The following is a 17,063-nucleotide window of genomic DNA, read 5'->3' on the forward strand; positions in this document are numbered from 1 at the left end:
TATTAGGAATCACAAAATAGCTCTTGCAGTTTGCTCTCCATTACTGGCATTGGCCAATCCTTCACCGCCTAGATCATCTAAAAAGGCCCTATTCAACCTCTTCTTCGTAAATACATGCTTAACAAGAAATGCGAGCATGAAAAAGATTGCAATTGCCCCGACAATAATATAGCATATTCCCAAACCCATATTTCTACCTCCTATAATGCTGGACGTAGATAAAACAAATGCTTTCGTACCTCCAAATATCGTCACGGGATAATTCATTTGTATTTGAACTTCATAAGTTCCTTTCTTCAAAACATCCTTACTGTTGATTCCATAAAGTTTGAGAAAGGATGGTAGTGCGGCAGTCCTCATCCAATTCATAAACCTCTCATTTTTCGCTAGAGCATTAAGATCGCCTTCGGTGTACCCATCTGGATAAGCTTTATACCAATTCTGAGGCGGCACAATATCAGAGATATTATACTTCGTCCTCTTATACAAGCCTAAATCGGTCTTCCAAGCTATGCCCGATGCACTAAATTTATAATCATCTGTACCACTTACACCAGTCAGATTTGAAAATGTATCATTGAATAAAGAATTAGCCACGAGGCCACAAGGATAAACGATCTTGTTATCACGTATTCTCATTTTTCCACAGTCACTAGATAATGCTCCTTTTGAAACGGCTTCGCCACGAAGCTGGTCCCAATCATATGATTCAACATATTTTCTATGATTCTGATAAAAGTTAGTCAACTTGTAATATAAGTAAATTGATGACTTAATATCATTTGTGATATTAAATTTAATCGTACACACATTGTCATCATATTTCCATTGCATAGATGATTCTTTTTTTGACTTGAAATGAACACCGTAATACTTTTTAGGAATATCCTTATAGCTTGATTGTGCTAACTCGTCGCATTTACTATAATTGACCTCAACCTTCTGAATATTGTACGTCGTTATGATAAAGGCAAGTCCTATGGGAACGCAAACCACTGTGAGCAAGAAAAGAAGAGGCAAAACAGTTCTAGGTGTTAAAATTGGCTGCCACGACTTCAAACGTTGTTGTCTAAAAGCAGTATTTCTTGGTCTTCTAGATTTTCTCCGGCTGTCCACATCTTCCCTAAAGGGGTCCTCATTCTCCTGAGATGAGTGTCTTTTCAGACGATTTCTTAATCCTGAGAGCATTTAAAAATTTTCTCCTATACAACGTTTTATATCAGGGTGAAATAAGTATATTATTTCTGATAATAACTTTGCTGAACATTTCCACGTTATAAAATGAGTAGGCGGAGCTTCAATATGTCTACGAAAGGTGATGACGGAAGGAGTGTAAAAAAAAAAATTAAAAAAAGCCGCTCCAAAAATAATACCGCATACAAAAAGCAATAAAATAATATATATCTTTATTATGATACATGATAAAATAAAAAAGCAAAGTGAAAAAGTGAAATAGCTAGCTAGCATTTGTTCTCAAACCTTCCCACTGAAATGAGTACGTAAAGAACTGAAAATTCTTTTGAAGTCGGAGTCAGTCTTTGTGAACGGAAGGTCAAAGAAATCATAATTTTTATTTCCCAAAAGTTCTATGAAGGTAACAACAACGCCCCATGGATGCGGCTTGTTGCAAATGATCCTTTCAAGAAGAACACGTGTGATAACTTGTTGTAAATCTTCGTTAGTCTGCGATAATGATTTCAGGCCAAAGAAATATAAAAAGATAGATGAGAACCAATGCGTGAGAGAATTTGGATAACTAAGATTATTTGCCATTGATTGGAGAATTTGGAATTGAAGTTCGATATCAGCCTCTTGCATCAAAGATATCAAAAGAGCAACCTGGGAAGACTTCGAATTAAAAGAAATATTACTGTGAGGCTTTTCTTCAATTGCAGTCAATCCAATGTAGAGCACTAAGCTATTAAGAAGCTTCAAGTCATAATGGGTACCCTTATAGCCAATTCCAGATTCCGAGCTTGGAGCACCAAGCTTCAATACAAGTAGGATCTGATCAAGAAGATGATCAGATGGAACCCTGATATAAATATCAATAGATTTCTTGATTCCAGTCTGTATTAACAATTGCTCAGGATGACCGGCAATAACGGGATTAATAGTTATTTCACGTATTGCATCGGCCTTAAATCCAGGCTGATATGGATCTGGAACATAAACATTTTCCGGCGTTGCCGAAAGCACAACATTTCTTAGTTGAATAAACATCTGAGACATCGAACCCACAAGCTGAAAAGAATACTCAGCAAGAAAATCGGGGAAGTCATGTAAAAGAACCAAAAAAATTCTTATTGTGCCTTTATATATGACAGTAACGGCCTCCGGAATCTCCTTACCAACAACATAACCACTTTGGAATTTTAACAAAGCTACCAATAAGGCCGCAGCTTTGTCCCACGAACCCTTTTTAGAATGCGATTCTGCACCTTGCTCCAAGAGCATGGGCATGAACATTCGATGGGAGACGAGGCACATCCAAGCAAATGTAAAACCAGGGAATGCCGCTGGCTGTAAGACCAAGAAAAATTCTGCAAGGGTATCATATAGCTGGTACGAAAATTGATCTAGGCGTCTCGCCTCTTCCTCATTGGACACGAATTCAGCAAAGTGTGCCTGCCTAATCTCAGCCCATTCGCACAAGAATGTAGATAGTATTCTGAAGTAAGGTCTTTCATTGAAATCAGGGCCTGATGATTCATGATCGTGCGAAAATGTGAGTAAAAAGACGGAAAGAATAGAGCGTAAGAATTCCGTTTTGGACTTACTCTTTTCAGATGCATCCTCCTGAATCAGAAGTAGGTCAACAATCAATTTTGCCAACGCATCAACAGAAGAATATGTATCCATAGCACTCCTCTTGCTGGTATCAGACTCCTTGATAAATGCTGCGGATGCCATTTCAATAGCAGTACTGAAAAAGAGAACCATCCGGTCCGGTCTATTGAGAATTCCAATATCAAACAGCTGACTGATAAATTGAGTCTCCATTTTTGTACTATCATGTGAGAACTTATATAACTTGACCCATTCTGCAAAGAGATAAGCAAAATAATCACGAAGGGACGAAATTCCGACCGGTGGTTTGGACGAGTTCAAAGCTGTTACGAGTCTGTGGTCATTCATGTCATCAAATGCCTTAAGAGTCTTTAAGAAATCTGATCTCAACGCAATCGGTTTATCTACCACCAATTCCTTAATAATATCAAGAGCAAATTCCGTTGCCAAAACATCTGGTGATTCATTCTCATCGGATTTCATTGAAGGCTCTTTTTCTTTTTTCACATTGTTATTTTTACTATTCTCCTCCGATTGCCCTCTTATGCCTTTTGCGAGCATATAATCGAGATCCGTCAACGACGCCATCCCAGCTCGAATAAGTGCTTCTAGAACATTTTTGTTATACTTCCTCTCATCTTCGGCATTAACCAACCAGCCTGTGACAAACCGTGCAACAATAGAAGATAAGCCGCAGACTTCATCTAGTAGGAATACAAAACATTCCGTAACCAAATGTGTGGAAGTACGCTCCTTATTGAAAAGAATGTCCATTACCATTTGGGCAAACTTCAGACATAAGTCAACATTGTCAATTCTGGTGAGAAGCCCAAGAGCTTGAAGTGCCAATACCTTGGGCATCGAATTTGATGGAATGTCTTGAAGAGACTTTGCTTCTGGAAGTTCCTTTTGCACAACCAATGCACTCTGTTGAACGTTATCCAATAACTGTTGTAAAGCCAAAATGTATCTCTTGTAGTTATCTTGAGGACTAGAGACACCGGCAGAAACTAACGGAGTGTCACCGACAGTCGGCGAGCCTCTTTGAATATTCACATCCACGTTCGCCCTTTCAGTTTTTTGTTGATCCAATCTTTGTGACAAAAGGTCCTGGGCAACCCCACCAAACATTTTAACATTCTTAGGGTTCAAAGCAGTTGATTCATCGGCTCTTCCAAAGTCATCGTAGAGAAGGAATTGCTTTTCACTAACACCACCAGGGCGGATACCCAAAGGTTCAGGTAAGCTCAAGGCATATCTTGAAGCATGCTGAGTGTCACAGAATGGTTGGTCAGGCCTAGTAGCTCTAAATTGTCTACGAAGGGCAATTGCAGGCAACATAACATCATCAAGCTCGGCAACAGCTTTATCCATAGAAGCATTTTGAATGATCGTAATTGGAATTGCAATATTGTCTTCGACAGCACGAGGAAGTTGATCCATTACATTGACTTCCAACTTTTGACCCAACGATTGTAAGTATTGCGTAATATTAATTTGAATACTTTCTTTGACTAAATCCCAACATGATGCCAATGTCAATGATCCAGCCAATCGTCTAACAGTGCTAATGTACGCCTTCCGTAGCTTGAACTCATTTATTTCAAGAGCAAAGTCTTTAAGAATCAGTGATTTTGCTGTGACCAAAGAGACAGAAACTGTTCTATCGACAACCGCAGGGAGAATTTCCCTTATGGACTTAGTCATAGACAATTGGAACAAGCGTCTCAAATTTGGTTGTGTAACAAATATGGTTGTACCCTTCAAGTTTTCAAATGCTGAGCTAGCCATTTGCATCTGCATCTGTTGTTGTTGCTGCCGTTGCTGTTGCTGCTGTCTTGCAATAAGCAGCATTCTCTGTTGTTGTTGTTGAAGTAGCTCAATTTGTGTCTGTTGTAGCTGCTGGCTATTAAGAGCCAGATTTTGTGCATTTTGAGAAGCGTTCCCAAGAAGAGTATCGCGTAATTGTTGTACCTGTTGTTTCTCCCCATTCAAGGAAAGACGAGTCATATTTACCAGCATTTTTCGCCGATTCAACTTCTGTGCAAGCTCCCCAGGTTTGTAGGCAGAAAGGATTCCTGAAGTGTCCACATTCTCCAATTTCACCTCTAGCGTATTGAAAAGAACTTCAATTTCAAACTTCGAGTTCAAAGGTAACTTAGCAACCTCATAATATTCTTTCAAATCACGTAATATTCCTAGAAGCCAAGGATTTGGATATGCAAAAACAGATGAGTCTTTGCAAGAAAGTAAAACCTTTGTCACAAGAGGAAGAACGTTCACAAAAACATTCTGTTCATAAGCTTCCAATAAAAGATCTTTAAATGACATATACTTTCTTAGGATTGGCTGACCTTGGCGAAGCGTAATTTTACCAAGCCAAGAACCCAAGTTCTTTAGTTGTGAACGCTCTCTCGCGGATAGTAGTTCACTGTTTTCAGCACTCACACCATTTCCATGAAGTTTATTCATAATCGTAATTATCTGTTTGATTGTAGATTTAAGAACAAATTTTGAAAGCAATTGCGAACCAAATTTAAGCACTAAATCGGCATAGAGACACTGATTATTTGGCTCAATACTCGCACGTTGAATAACAATATAATTTGCAAACCATTCAAACGCTTTAGGAGTTAGCTTTGTCTTCAATTCATCCACACGTGAATCAACATTGGAATCTGTAATGTTATTAACCATAAAAAGTATACGATCAGAAACCTCAGCCGGAGGAATGCTTTGCCCCGGGGAATCATTTCCAATATCAACTGGATTGATTGAAATAAACTTGGATTGCACAATATCAGATGACGCTTCAGCCTTTCTGACAGGAGACCCTTTAATTGAATCAGCAGGAAGAGCCCTTCCAGCAGCTGAAGCCTGACAGGCCTCAAAAAGTTGAGGCTGGGATTGCAGAGATGGGATCTGGCATAGCATAGAACAAAACTTGGGGAATTCTCCCAACCTCTTCATAAATGAAAATAAGGCCTGAATTGCAAACTTAAACATCTTGCTTTGAGGAGGCTCCCGGGCAGACTGAAGAATATACCGTAAGGCTATTGAAAGAGTGGAACCTTCAATTAATCTGAAATATATGGTGTTTCCAAATAGAACTGATGTTGTTGCAAGTGCATCCACTGGATACTCAGCAAAGAAACGATACTCGTCTAATAGTGAATGAATCATGCATGCAAAAACATCCTGATCATGAGGGTCGTCGCTGTTTTTCAGCTTTTGAAGCATTTGTATAACATCTTTAATTTCAATCTCTTTGTTATACATTTTCTGGTAATACCGTTTCATTTCCTTCTCCACATCGACGGAAAACATATTTGTACTACTATTTTTAAGAATTGCATTGTCATGTCCCTGACCAAAGTTTATCAGGCGTGGGTATGCCTGAAGACACAACGCTTCCAAATCACGAAACCTCTCACTAATCTTTTGTGGAAGTTTTTGCTTGCCAAGGATCGTCATCAAAAAGTACACTGTCTCGAGTTTCAGTGATGAAGAAAGCTGCCGTCCTTGCTGAGCACTTTCATATTCTACTGTGGCCTGCTTTTCCATAAAGCTAATGATCGTTGTGGCAACAACATCAATACTTCTATCAAGTTGCGTCATCACAAAATTTTCAAATTTATTCCAGCCAAACTGGGAAAATGTCACTGCAACAGCAAATGCCTCCGGAAATCCAGTTGAAGTACTAAGAAGTGCCATCACCACATTATCATTTGAAAACGACGCTGTAAGGCTAGAAATTTTCTTGATGCAATCCTGACTCCTTCTGGAATTGTAATATTTCACCAAAAGTTTAGATAATTCCTGAGAATTTACCTCCTCAAATGTTGACAAAATCGCACCCAAATACTTGGATTCTCCATCTAACATTGATATGATGAAGTTTTGCATCATGTTAAGGATAATACGACTCTCAGCAGTATCACCAGCATTCTTTAAAAGTACGAGACAGCCCAACACAATGTATCCTGGAACAGTTTTATAATCGCTATTGAACAATTGTGTAACTGCGGCATCATTCATATCTTGCTCCTGTATTAATGCCACTGTTCTAACCTCCAAAGCAGCAACACTTTCAAAATATAAAGGCGTATTCTTTTCATTACTGCTAGTGGCCAAAATAGGCTTCAATTTCATATTCAAAACATCAACAGCTCCAACATTCGGGTCTAGTGAATGTAAGTTTGTAAGGACTAACTTCATCAATGGAATATTAGAGCTTTTAGACACAGCCTGAAGAAAAGCATCAAGATCAGTATCATTGCACAAAGATGAAATGAATTCGGAAAGAGAAGCTGCAGTAATCAAAGGACTATCACCTTGATGTTTTTCCAAAGAAGGATCAAAGTTAGATGTAATTTGATTGAATACCATATCCCATTTGGGTTGGCATTTCAGCTTTTTCATAATTGTTCTCAACTGAGATCCCCTAGCTGTGGCTTCTGGGATACTCTCTGGAGTTAAGGCAGTCATATCAGCTGTCCCAATTTTTGCAAGTTCCTGAGATCCCGGATAAAGAACCTCTGACAATAGTACCGTAATGGCCTCCGTCATCGCTTCAGGCTTTTGACAATCAAGAATACTACCCAAAATCCTATCGGGTAACAATTTCTTTGAATCAATCATTCTTAGAGAATTCTGGATTTTTTCTTCTCCAACTGTTTGCATAAACAGAACAATAACTTCAAGTGTCTTCTTAAATTTTTTACGTTCTTCCACACTTTGCTTATCAACTCTTGCAAAAAATTCGTTGACAACAACTAGTTTCTGAGCTAGTGAGTAAACCCTGGAAACAAAAAACGCTCTTAGTATTTGAGAAAATTTTCCTTCTTCTTCTTCAAAAGAATCTGAAGGAGCACTGATGACACGAGCTGTAGCTGATGCAATTGTATGCAATAAACTCAAATAATTCTCCGCCAAATCTTGTATAAATGGGCTTGATAGAGGGTCCTTTAAATCAATGGAGATAACCTTTTCAGTAGCAACTGTGACCAGAAATCTCTCGTATGAATCAAAATTCACGAAGTCAAAAAACTCTTTTAGATGACAAAGCCGAAGTGGCTGGCAATCTGAAGTGACAATAAGCTTCGAAAGTAAAACTGCTTTATTTGGATTATATTTGAAAAAATCAGTACAAAGTGTCCGGAATAGCTGAGCAAACGGAGTTAATTGCTTGTTTTCCTTTGTTGTGTTGCCTTTCTGATCAATATTTCTTTTCGATGAAACAAATTCAGCTGTGACCGAAACTAATATACGCTTTAAGACAAGTTCAAATGAAGCGGGATATGATGAGATGAGATATATAATGCTTTTTGTAATGTGCTCCGAATTCTCCTTATTTAACTTCGTAAGGAGTAAGAAAATCTGTGAGACAGTAGCGTTGGCGATCTCTTTAGATATATTCTTGTGGCCCACAAGGGTAGCCCACCCAGTTATATTATTATCAGACGTCAAAACTATCAATATATGGCGGCCTTCTACTGACAAACTGTTTGTGACAGAGAAAGCAAGCACCTAAGATGTTAAATGTAACGTGTAAACACTGGAAAAATAGTGCGTTTGTATATAGTTTAATGACGGAAATTTCTTATTATTTCCTCGTTAATTTTTGCTTCAATATCAGAAAGCCCACTTGAAAGTTGTGGAAATAAGAAAATGCCTAAATATATCAATAAACAGATCGAATGAAACAGAAAGTTGGTTAATGATTGAAGATAATCCTAAGCATTGCGTTAGCGATGATACTTCACCGGAAACTTTTTCTCTTCAGATTAAATTTTTTTTTGAACGAGAAAAGAAGAAGAAACTGCTCAAAGTCAAATCGAAAGCTCTCGGCCATTTCAGGCTACTTTTTTCAAATAAAAAAGGACGCCAATTCTTATCCTAATAATTGTCAAAAAAAAGGAAGTTGTTACATTATATTAATACAAATTTGAAAACTCCGCTTATAGGCAAATAATGTTTTGTGCTTCAAACTGAATTCTGAACTTGGGACAACGAAACTTTTAATTGAGCTCCAGAAACGAGGGAGAAACGGGAAAAAAGGGTTTCCCTTGGACAAGAAATGAACTGATCGACGCGACGCTTTTTTAGACAACGTTTTACGAAGAAATGAACTTACCTACCTCTTTTTTTTTTGGCTTTTTCGCTTCCGATTGATTTCTCTACTTTCTGGCTCACAGGTTGTTCATCGTTCATATTAACTTGCTAAAGCTCACAGTAATAAAAGGGTAAGTTAAAACACAGCAAGGGCGTTCCTTCTATAACAATGGTTTCTTTCACGTCAAAAGGAATACTATTATGGTCGGCATATTTTTCCATCGGATCATGGTGTTCGCATATTTCTTCTCCGGCAGTGAAAAATGAAATTTCAGATCTTTCAATACCAGACTTGCCCAAATTAAAGAACATACAACCAATTAAAGATACTTGGGTGGCGAAAGGATCGGCAAAGTTTTTTGAGGGTCGTGTTATTCTTACTCCAAAACCCACCATTAGCTCTAACATTGAAAGACAAATTACTGTTGGATCTTTGTGGTCAAAGTCTTACAAGAATGCTCCAAGCCTCAGTGAAATTGAGTTCCAACTGACATTGAGATCCTTAGGTAAGGTCGGTGATACAGGTGCTGGTATATCCTTTTTTGTCGTAAATGATGATGAGAAGCAATCCTCAGCATACGATTATAATGGTTATGGGGGCCCATCAAGATACACTGGACTCCAGATAACATTCGATACAAATGACAGGAAACTGGGATCCGTTATCAAGGTTTTTATGAATGATGGCACTAAAAATATTCAGCTTCAGAACGATTATATTGGTGCTTACAAATACGAATACCAGAATTCGAATGTCCCAGTTACAGTCAAAGTCGGTTACTTTAAAGATTGGTTAAAAATCACTGCTGACAACAAGCTTCTTTTTGAAAGCAATCAAATAAATTTGGACTCTCTTATTAAATCACAAGCATTGCATATTGGTGTTACCGCTGCATCACGGAAGGATGTGGGAAGTTATGAGCAATTTGAGCTTTTGAGACTCAAGGCTTACAACAAAGTCACGGCTGAATTGAAGGCTGACTGTAGACAAAACTTACTGGCAACACATAATGGAAACGTTGTTAAGCTTGAACGTAAAGTGGAATCCGAAGAAAAACAGGATGAGAATGAAAAAATCTCTGATTCAGATAAATCAGTGTCAGATCTTTATTCAAAGCTTTCTGAGATTCAGAATTATTTGGTTGATAGACAGATTGTACAAGGTGGCAGTTCTTCTTCAGACATATCTGCATCCGTGCTATCTGATGCTCGACAGATTAAAGCTCTTCTTAATAAGATGATTGACAGTACAAATAATGTCTTCCGACATGTGGAAGAATCAAATAAGCGCTTTGATGAACTTGAAGCCCGTTATGATAAATTACAACAATTGATGCAACAACATTCAAGAATCCTTGAAAATGTTGAAAGCATTTCGAGAAGTCAGGAAAAAAATATAAAACGTCACGTCGAGCAATTCAGTCAAACTATGGACAACAAGGTTCAGGGTATGCAGCACGAATATCTTAGTCGTGTCTCAATGCCAAATCCAGAACTTGAGGCAAAATTGAACAAATTGGCGTCAATTGTGAAATTTATTCTTTTGCCAGTTGCAATACTATGTTGTATAATTCTCCTATTGGTCAACCGAATAAGACATGACATTAAGCATGCCAAAGTTTTATAGATAAGCTATTGAGCTCAATACTTTTTTTGGTTTAGTGTGTTTCTTTAACAAAAAATATAGATTTTATCATGATTACAGTATTAAATTATTATAAGAATTACAGAAATGCCGGCTTTCTGCGACGAATATTACAGTATCCAATGGCGTTTGGATTGGGAACTCTTTTGATTAATACCCTTTTGGATCTTAGAATTTCACTGAATTCAGACACTTGTTGCTCCAAATGATTTGCGGCAGGAATTCCATACAATTTCCTCTGAATGGCTAGCAGCTCCGGATCGTCACTCGAAAAATCCTTCTCTATTATGAGCTCACGAGTATCGTCAGCAACAGGTAAGGATATTCCCCGAACTTCACTCTTTAGTTCTTCCGTTGGCATAACTTGTTTATTTTTATCCTCGCCTGTTGTGGAAGAGACATCACCTTCATCTAAAGAAATTTCATCTTCAAACTCAGGAATTTGACTTTCCAAAGCTTTATCTTTTTCTTCTTCCTCCTTTTCTTCTTTCTCCTGCCGCTGCTCCTCGGCTGAAAGCGGCTTTAATATTTCTTGTTCCTCTTTTTCATGCTTACTATTTGCCAGACCATCCTTATTTTTAACTGCATCCTCTTCCATTAATCCAGCTGTGGAGAAAAATTCGCCAAAATTCGACGCCGCATCATTACTCCCATGCTCTTTCTTCGGCTTTATTCTTCTGGCTGCGAGTCGTTTCTGCCGATTTTGCTCTCTAAATCTCTTCCTACTTGCAATTTCGGCCTTTATTTTTCGAAATTTGAGAAATTTTTGTTTTCTTTTTTCACGTTGTAAACGAAAATCTTCAACGGTTTGCACATTAACAATGGAATTTTGACCATAACGTAGAGCCGGATTCTCTTCGAGTCTTTTTCCACCTGTCATCCGATTATAATACAACATCCACTGATAATTTCTCATTATTCGTTTATTATTCATAAATTTGTTCGTAATAACCTGGGAATGAACATATTCGGTATCATCTATTGTTTTGTTAAATGTATCCGAGAAATATGCTACATTAGTAACAGGTATCTTCTTCTCGACCTTATCCATATTCAGACACCGAATTTCTGTTTCAAGAATACCTTTATTGTATAGTGGTAATCCATTCATTGCTGACCATTCGCTAGTTATATTACCAGATGCCGAATTGCTCTGAATCGGTAAGCGTATCATTCTAGAGTTCAACGCATTTGAATTAGCAGAAGTACCAGCTAGAGAGCTAATAGATTCTGTTCCAAGCCCATTTAGAATGTTTTTACCCTTGTGATGTCGATGACTATGAATATAATGGTATGACTTATGATCATCCTCGTGTCTGAAGTTCCACTGGTACGATGGCATTTTGCTAATCAAATTGAGCGGAATACCGGAGTTATTTGCGATGCTTTGACCAACAATTGCGGGTGGTTGCTGCTTAGATGACTGCGGCCTATCCTCAAAAATATCATCACTGTACATGTTATTCGGGAACATTAATTGTCTATATTTGTTGACATCTGTATATGATGTAGTAACAGCTTTAGCAGGATCAAAAATTGCAGGCATCTCATAAGCCCTACAAAGCCTATTTAAGGACATGTTGACATCCTCATCATTTGTATTAGCATTAAACATGTTTATTATATATATTGACCTGTGTACGATTTAATATAAAAATATATTTCAAAGAAATTGTAGTAGCACAGTAAGTGAAATTAATTTGAGATGTAATTTTTTAGTTACCTCACCCTAACCCCAACTGTTTTTGTATATCTTGAGTTTCTGTCCAATTATTTTATGTTAGTATTTTTGAGAATTTCACAAAAAATGTTTTTTGCCCCCTCCCCCTTCTCTCTCTTTCGAAATTCAAATTTTAATTTTTCCTATTTATGGATTCAGCTCTTGAAAATGCATCAATATATAACCTTTTTTTCGGAAAATAAATGTCATAAGATGCCACAGCTTATCGTCGTCTAATCGGATGGACTGACATAAATTGCGGACCGCACTATTCAGCAATTTGCGAGACTAAAAGTTCCAAAAAAAAGTTTTAGAACTGATTTTCATTTTATGCACAAATATGGTATATGCGTCCTTGAATTCTTTAACTATTAAATACAGTATGACCATTCAAGCTATTCAAAATACTCGGTAAGTCTCCGTAACAAATATAGCAGAGAATTTTTGTCAATCGAAAATCGATGATTTATTGTATGCACAGAGACAAGCTAGAGAGTTCTTACTTCTAGAAATCCCAAATCATTTTAATGTTTATATCTCTTACTGTGTGACATTTAGTGGTTGAATCGTTCTTTTGCAGCTATACTCTCTGTATTGTCTCTATTTGAAAATCAAACATGTTAACCACTTATTTTATTTTTAAATTAGCTGAGGGAGAAAATCATGCCGTTGAAGATTTCTACATTCTAATATCGAGGCACAATTTGATGAACCGAAATCCTTGCCTTAAATGTTATTGTTTCAGGAGGACAAGCATACATCGCTGATAATTTTCTCAAAGGGCTGTACAAAACTTCGGATCAAGTATTAAAAATGGATTCATTAAAGTTTTGACATTTTGGAAACTGCTTCTACTTCAAGGATATAATTTGTAATTGTTTGAACAAAACAGAATCTTGTCGTATTGTGTCATCAATTCTGTGCGCGAACAAATCCTTTTTCAGTATTATTCTTCAGGCTATATTCAGCAAATATATTTTTGAGCCTATATCATAACACCACTACCATATTGACCGAGTAAAAACGAAGATATAAAACGATGTAATACAGAAAAAGTATGATAATTTATCTAGTACTGCTATTCCTTGTAAGTACTTAATGTATGGTAGCGTTATTCGAAACGAGGGGATATACCTATGGACCACAGGGTACTGATTAATGTATGTTAAATTCATCAGAAGTAAACAGTATATTTAAGTCATTTCATATCAGAGGTATGGTGAAAACTCCGACAAAAAATCTATTAAAAAATATATATTCAATAATAATGTATGGAAAGATACACTGTCCTGCTTCATTACCAAGAAAGTGTCACTCAATACAATCATGGATTTAATCGTAATCAATTTTATTGTTACATATTTCTTTTTAATTATTTTTCTTGATCTCTTTTATATTATACTTTTTCTTCTCTTCTTTAACGACTTGCGATAAACTAATAGCATCCAACAGTCAGGGAACCTGACTGTAATGCGTACTAAACAGAAAAGCACATATAAAAATTTAAACTTTAGTTAATAATGTATTTAGCTCCAAGCTGCAAGCAAGCACTTATGGTGTAAAGAGGGCTTGGCAAGAAGGGTAATTCCAAGATTCGACGGCACATATTCGAGACGGAAAAAAGTGTGTGATATTCGTTTTTTTTTTTTTTTCATGTGAAGAAAATTTCAATCACTTCTCTATATATTCATGATGTCTGATTTTTTCCGGATAAATGGTCCTTGAATTTAGTGGAATTTACTTTGTTTAAACCTAAAATAATGTTAAAAGATTGAAATATTTTGTGCTGTAAGAATGAATTACGTATTTTCAATACATATCTATAGTTTCAGCCCGGTAAAATTGTATAAGCACGAACAATGTATTGCCAATGTTCGCTAGTACTCAATCTATTTAATCACCAGTATACAGGAAGTCCCTTATTACATACATAATACATATATCAAACTTTAGAGAATTAACACACGAGAAGACCAATTGAAATTGCCATGAAATCAACCCAAAGAGGACTTGATAAACCCTGAAATCAAAGTGGGACGATGCTGCGATAATTATACACAATTGAGAAGACAAATATTCTTGCAGAAAGTTCGGCCTTAATATTGGAGAAAAAGAGCGAGTGGGTGATTATGCTTCAAAGCTCTGATAATAGATGTAGTAGAACTAAAATATTACGTGATGCTTTTTATTGTTTCTTCAGGCAAGTGATTCAATCTGAGCGGGCTCCGTCCTGATTTCTCCTGCATCGCATCAAGGTATGACCTAAATCACCTTTAGCGGCCAATTTCACATCATTCCCCACACCCGTAAGAAATTAACAAGGTTTTGTCAAATCTTGGGATTGCTTAAAGGAATCATGATATTACTTCATGACCACTTTTCAACATTTTTATTCTATATAAGTAGGGTCCATATCGTGGAAATCATAGCAAAAAATGCATTTCCTCATATGAAATGCTGACTAAATCATACTTCTTTCTGTAGTACTTCTCAAATATAATTAATGATAACAACAAATACAAAAAAATTCAATACACCACAGGATAATCCTGATGCGGATACCGATTCAGGTATTACCAGAACTTCCACCATCTCTCCAGACTTCAAAAAAACTGCTTCCAAGTGTATATCCGGATCTGAACAGGATGAACTTCAATTGAATTTGACCTGGCCATCTATAAGGAGGTATCTGATTACTAGGTTAACTGATTTGATTCCTTCAAAAAAAAATATTAGGGAAAACAAAGGACAATTAAATCCTTTGAAGGGCTTGAGCTTGATTAAGGGAAAACAATCTTTGATGATACTATCTGCCTTTTTGGGCTGGTCCTGGGTTGCATATGATTTTTTCACTATATCTATGAATATCACTGAACTTTCCAAGCAATTTGGAAAATCAGTCAAAGATATTACTTGGGGAATAACCCTAGTTTTGATGCTACGTTCGGTGGGAAGTATTATCTTCGGATATCTTGGGGACAGATACGGAAGGAAATGGCCGCTAATCTTAAACTTACTTCTTGTGTGCTTCCTTGAAGTAGGAACAGGCTTCGTGCAAACATATCAACAATTTCTGGGTGTGAGAGCGGTCTTTGGAATCTTATTAGGGGGTGTTTATGGAAATGCCGCCGCAACTGCACTAGATGATTGTCCAATGGAAGCAAGAGGAATTGTCTCTGGCTTCCTACAGCAAGGGTATACTTTTGGCTATCTTATGGCTGTTGTGTTTAAAAGGGCTATTTCAGATAACTCCTCAAAACATTGGAGAGCAATGTTTTGGTTTGGTTCAGGAGTGATGTTCATTATTGTAATATTTAGAACATTTCTTCCAGAAACAAAAGCATTCCACCAGGCAATGAAAGCTACCGCGTTTAATAGAACGCATGGTATTCAAGAAGTCAGCTTTATTAAAAAAGCTGTAAGTGCTCTCAAGTCATATTGGCTTATGGTCATCTATTTGGTTCTTTTAATGGCTGGCTTTAATTTTATGTCCCATGGTTCCCAGGATTTATATCCAACTCTACTTACAGTTAGATATTCATTTTCCGAGGATAAATCAACAGTAACCAATTGTGTTGCAAATATAGGAGCAATGTGTGGTGGAATTATTATAGCACACTTATCAAACTTCGCAGGAAGAAGAGTATCCATAATTATATGCTGTATTGCAGGTGGTGCATTAATTTATCCGTGGGCGTTTGTTTCTAGCTCCGCTATTAATGCAGGTGCTTTCTTTCTTCAATTTTTCATCCAGGGTGCTTGGGGAATAGTTCCAGTTCATCTTTCTGAATTGGCCCCTCCATCTTTTCGATCGTTTGTTGTCGGATTGGCATACCAATTGGGTAACTTGACCTCGGCTGCTTCTTCTACCATCGAGTCTACCTTGGGTGAACGGTTTCCGATGATATCTCCTTCTGGTAAGCATATCTATGATTATGCAAAAGTGATGGCTATTTTTGTTGGCTGTGTTTTTGTATACGTTGTATTTATTACTTTTATTGGACCAGAGAGAAGGAATATGTCGTTTGAAATGGCAGACAAACAAATAAAAAATAAGGATCCAGACGTCGATGAATTCGACCAGGAAACTGCTGTAAAATACATTGAACCATCTTCAAACGACGAAGAAGCAAATATTGGCATCTCAACTCATTAGAGAAAGAACTGCTTTCAATTAGCAGGTTCGATTTTAATTCCGAAATAGGAATATTTATGATTTCATGATTTCGATTTATTGTTTAAGTATATCGGGCCTTCTTTAATTCACACGAACATGAAAAATATATATATATATATTATGGAATATGTAATATTTTAGTTAGCTGGTTTAAGTGTGACGCCCACTACTTTATGAGGTTTTCGTTATATTGTTGATTCGTTGAAATCGTGTAGCTGATTCATTTCAATACAAATTACGCGCTTTTAAAATTAAAGGAAGGTAGTTCGTAAAATAGGCGAGGAAGAACACAGTGAAAAATAATGAAGATAGTAAGATTGTTGGTTAATCTTAAGGGTGGTGCCAGCTCCCCAGTAAAATTAGGGGTCCACGCTAAAAGCATTTAATCCTATTGAATGAGGTTTTCTTGATGCAAAACAAGGCGGCATAGTTTGAGTTCTGACTATCGACTTATATATTACACAGAAGAGCGATCATACTTGGGTGTCCATGATTTCATGGTGTGCTTCTAAGACAAGCCGCTATGCTATAACTTTTTAATAGCGACAGTCTGTAAATTTATTATATATTGTTTGAAAACAATTTATTTCTTCGATGAAATGGCGAAATGTAAAAAT

The 17,063-nt window shown here is 36.9% G+C and overlaps 5 protein-coding genes across 5 annotated transcripts; 2 read left to right on the forward strand and 3 right to left on the reverse strand.

The window, feature by feature from the left end:
* Positions 1 to 9: 9 nt before the first annotated feature.
* BRETT_003168 (uncharacterized protein) lies at positions 10 to 1,188 on the reverse strand (the record flags this gene model as incomplete). Its single annotated transcript, XM_041281680.1, has 1 exon — positions 10 to 1,188. The coding sequence occupies one exon, from the start codon at positions 1,186 to 1,188 to the stop codon at positions 10 to 12; it is 1,179 nt and encodes a 392-aa protein (XP_041139471.1).
* A 285-nt stretch (positions 1,189 to 1,473) lies between these two features.
* Positions 1,474 to 9,003, reverse strand: BRETT_003169 (uncharacterized protein; the record flags this gene model as incomplete). Its single annotated transcript, XM_041281681.1, has 2 exons — positions 1,474 to 8,319; positions 8,974 to 9,003. The coding sequence occupies 2 exons, from the start codon at positions 9,001 to 9,003 to the stop codon at positions 1,474 to 1,476; spliced, it is 6,876 nt and encodes a 2,291-aa protein (XP_041139472.1).
* Positions 9,004 to 9,073: 70 nt separating this feature from the next.
* Positions 9,074 to 10,531, forward strand: BRETT_003170 (uncharacterized protein; the record flags this gene model as incomplete). The annotated part of the gene is made up of 1 exon (XM_041281682.1): positions 9,074 to 10,531. One exon carries the CDS (start codon positions 9,074 to 9,076, stop codon positions 10,529 to 10,531), a length of 1,458 nt encoding a protein of 485 aa, XP_041139473.1.
* Positions 10,532 to 10,628: 97 nt separating this feature from the next.
* Positions 10,629 to 12,164, reverse strand: BRETT_003171 (uncharacterized protein; the record flags this gene model as incomplete). The annotated part of the gene is made up of 1 exon (XM_041281683.1): positions 10,629 to 12,164. One exon carries the CDS (start codon positions 12,162 to 12,164, stop codon positions 10,629 to 10,631), a length of 1,536 nt encoding a protein of 511 aa, XP_041139474.1.
* Positions 12,165 to 14,772: 2,608 nt separating this feature from the next.
* BRETT_003172 (uncharacterized protein) lies at positions 14,773 to 16,425 on the forward strand (the record flags this gene model as incomplete). Its single annotated transcript, XM_041281684.1, has 1 exon — positions 14,773 to 16,425. One exon carries the CDS (start codon positions 14,773 to 14,775, stop codon positions 16,423 to 16,425), a length of 1,653 nt encoding a protein of 550 aa, XP_041139475.1.
* Between the last annotated feature and the right edge of the window lie 638 nt (positions 16,426 to 17,063).

The sequence above is a fragment of the Brettanomyces bruxellensis genome, chromosome 9 (genome assembly GCF_011074885.1).
Source record: "Brettanomyces bruxellensis chromosome 9, complete sequence".
Taxonomy (NCBI): Eukaryota; Fungi; Ascomycota; class Pichiomycetes; order Pichiales; family Pichiaceae; genus Brettanomyces; species Brettanomyces bruxellensis.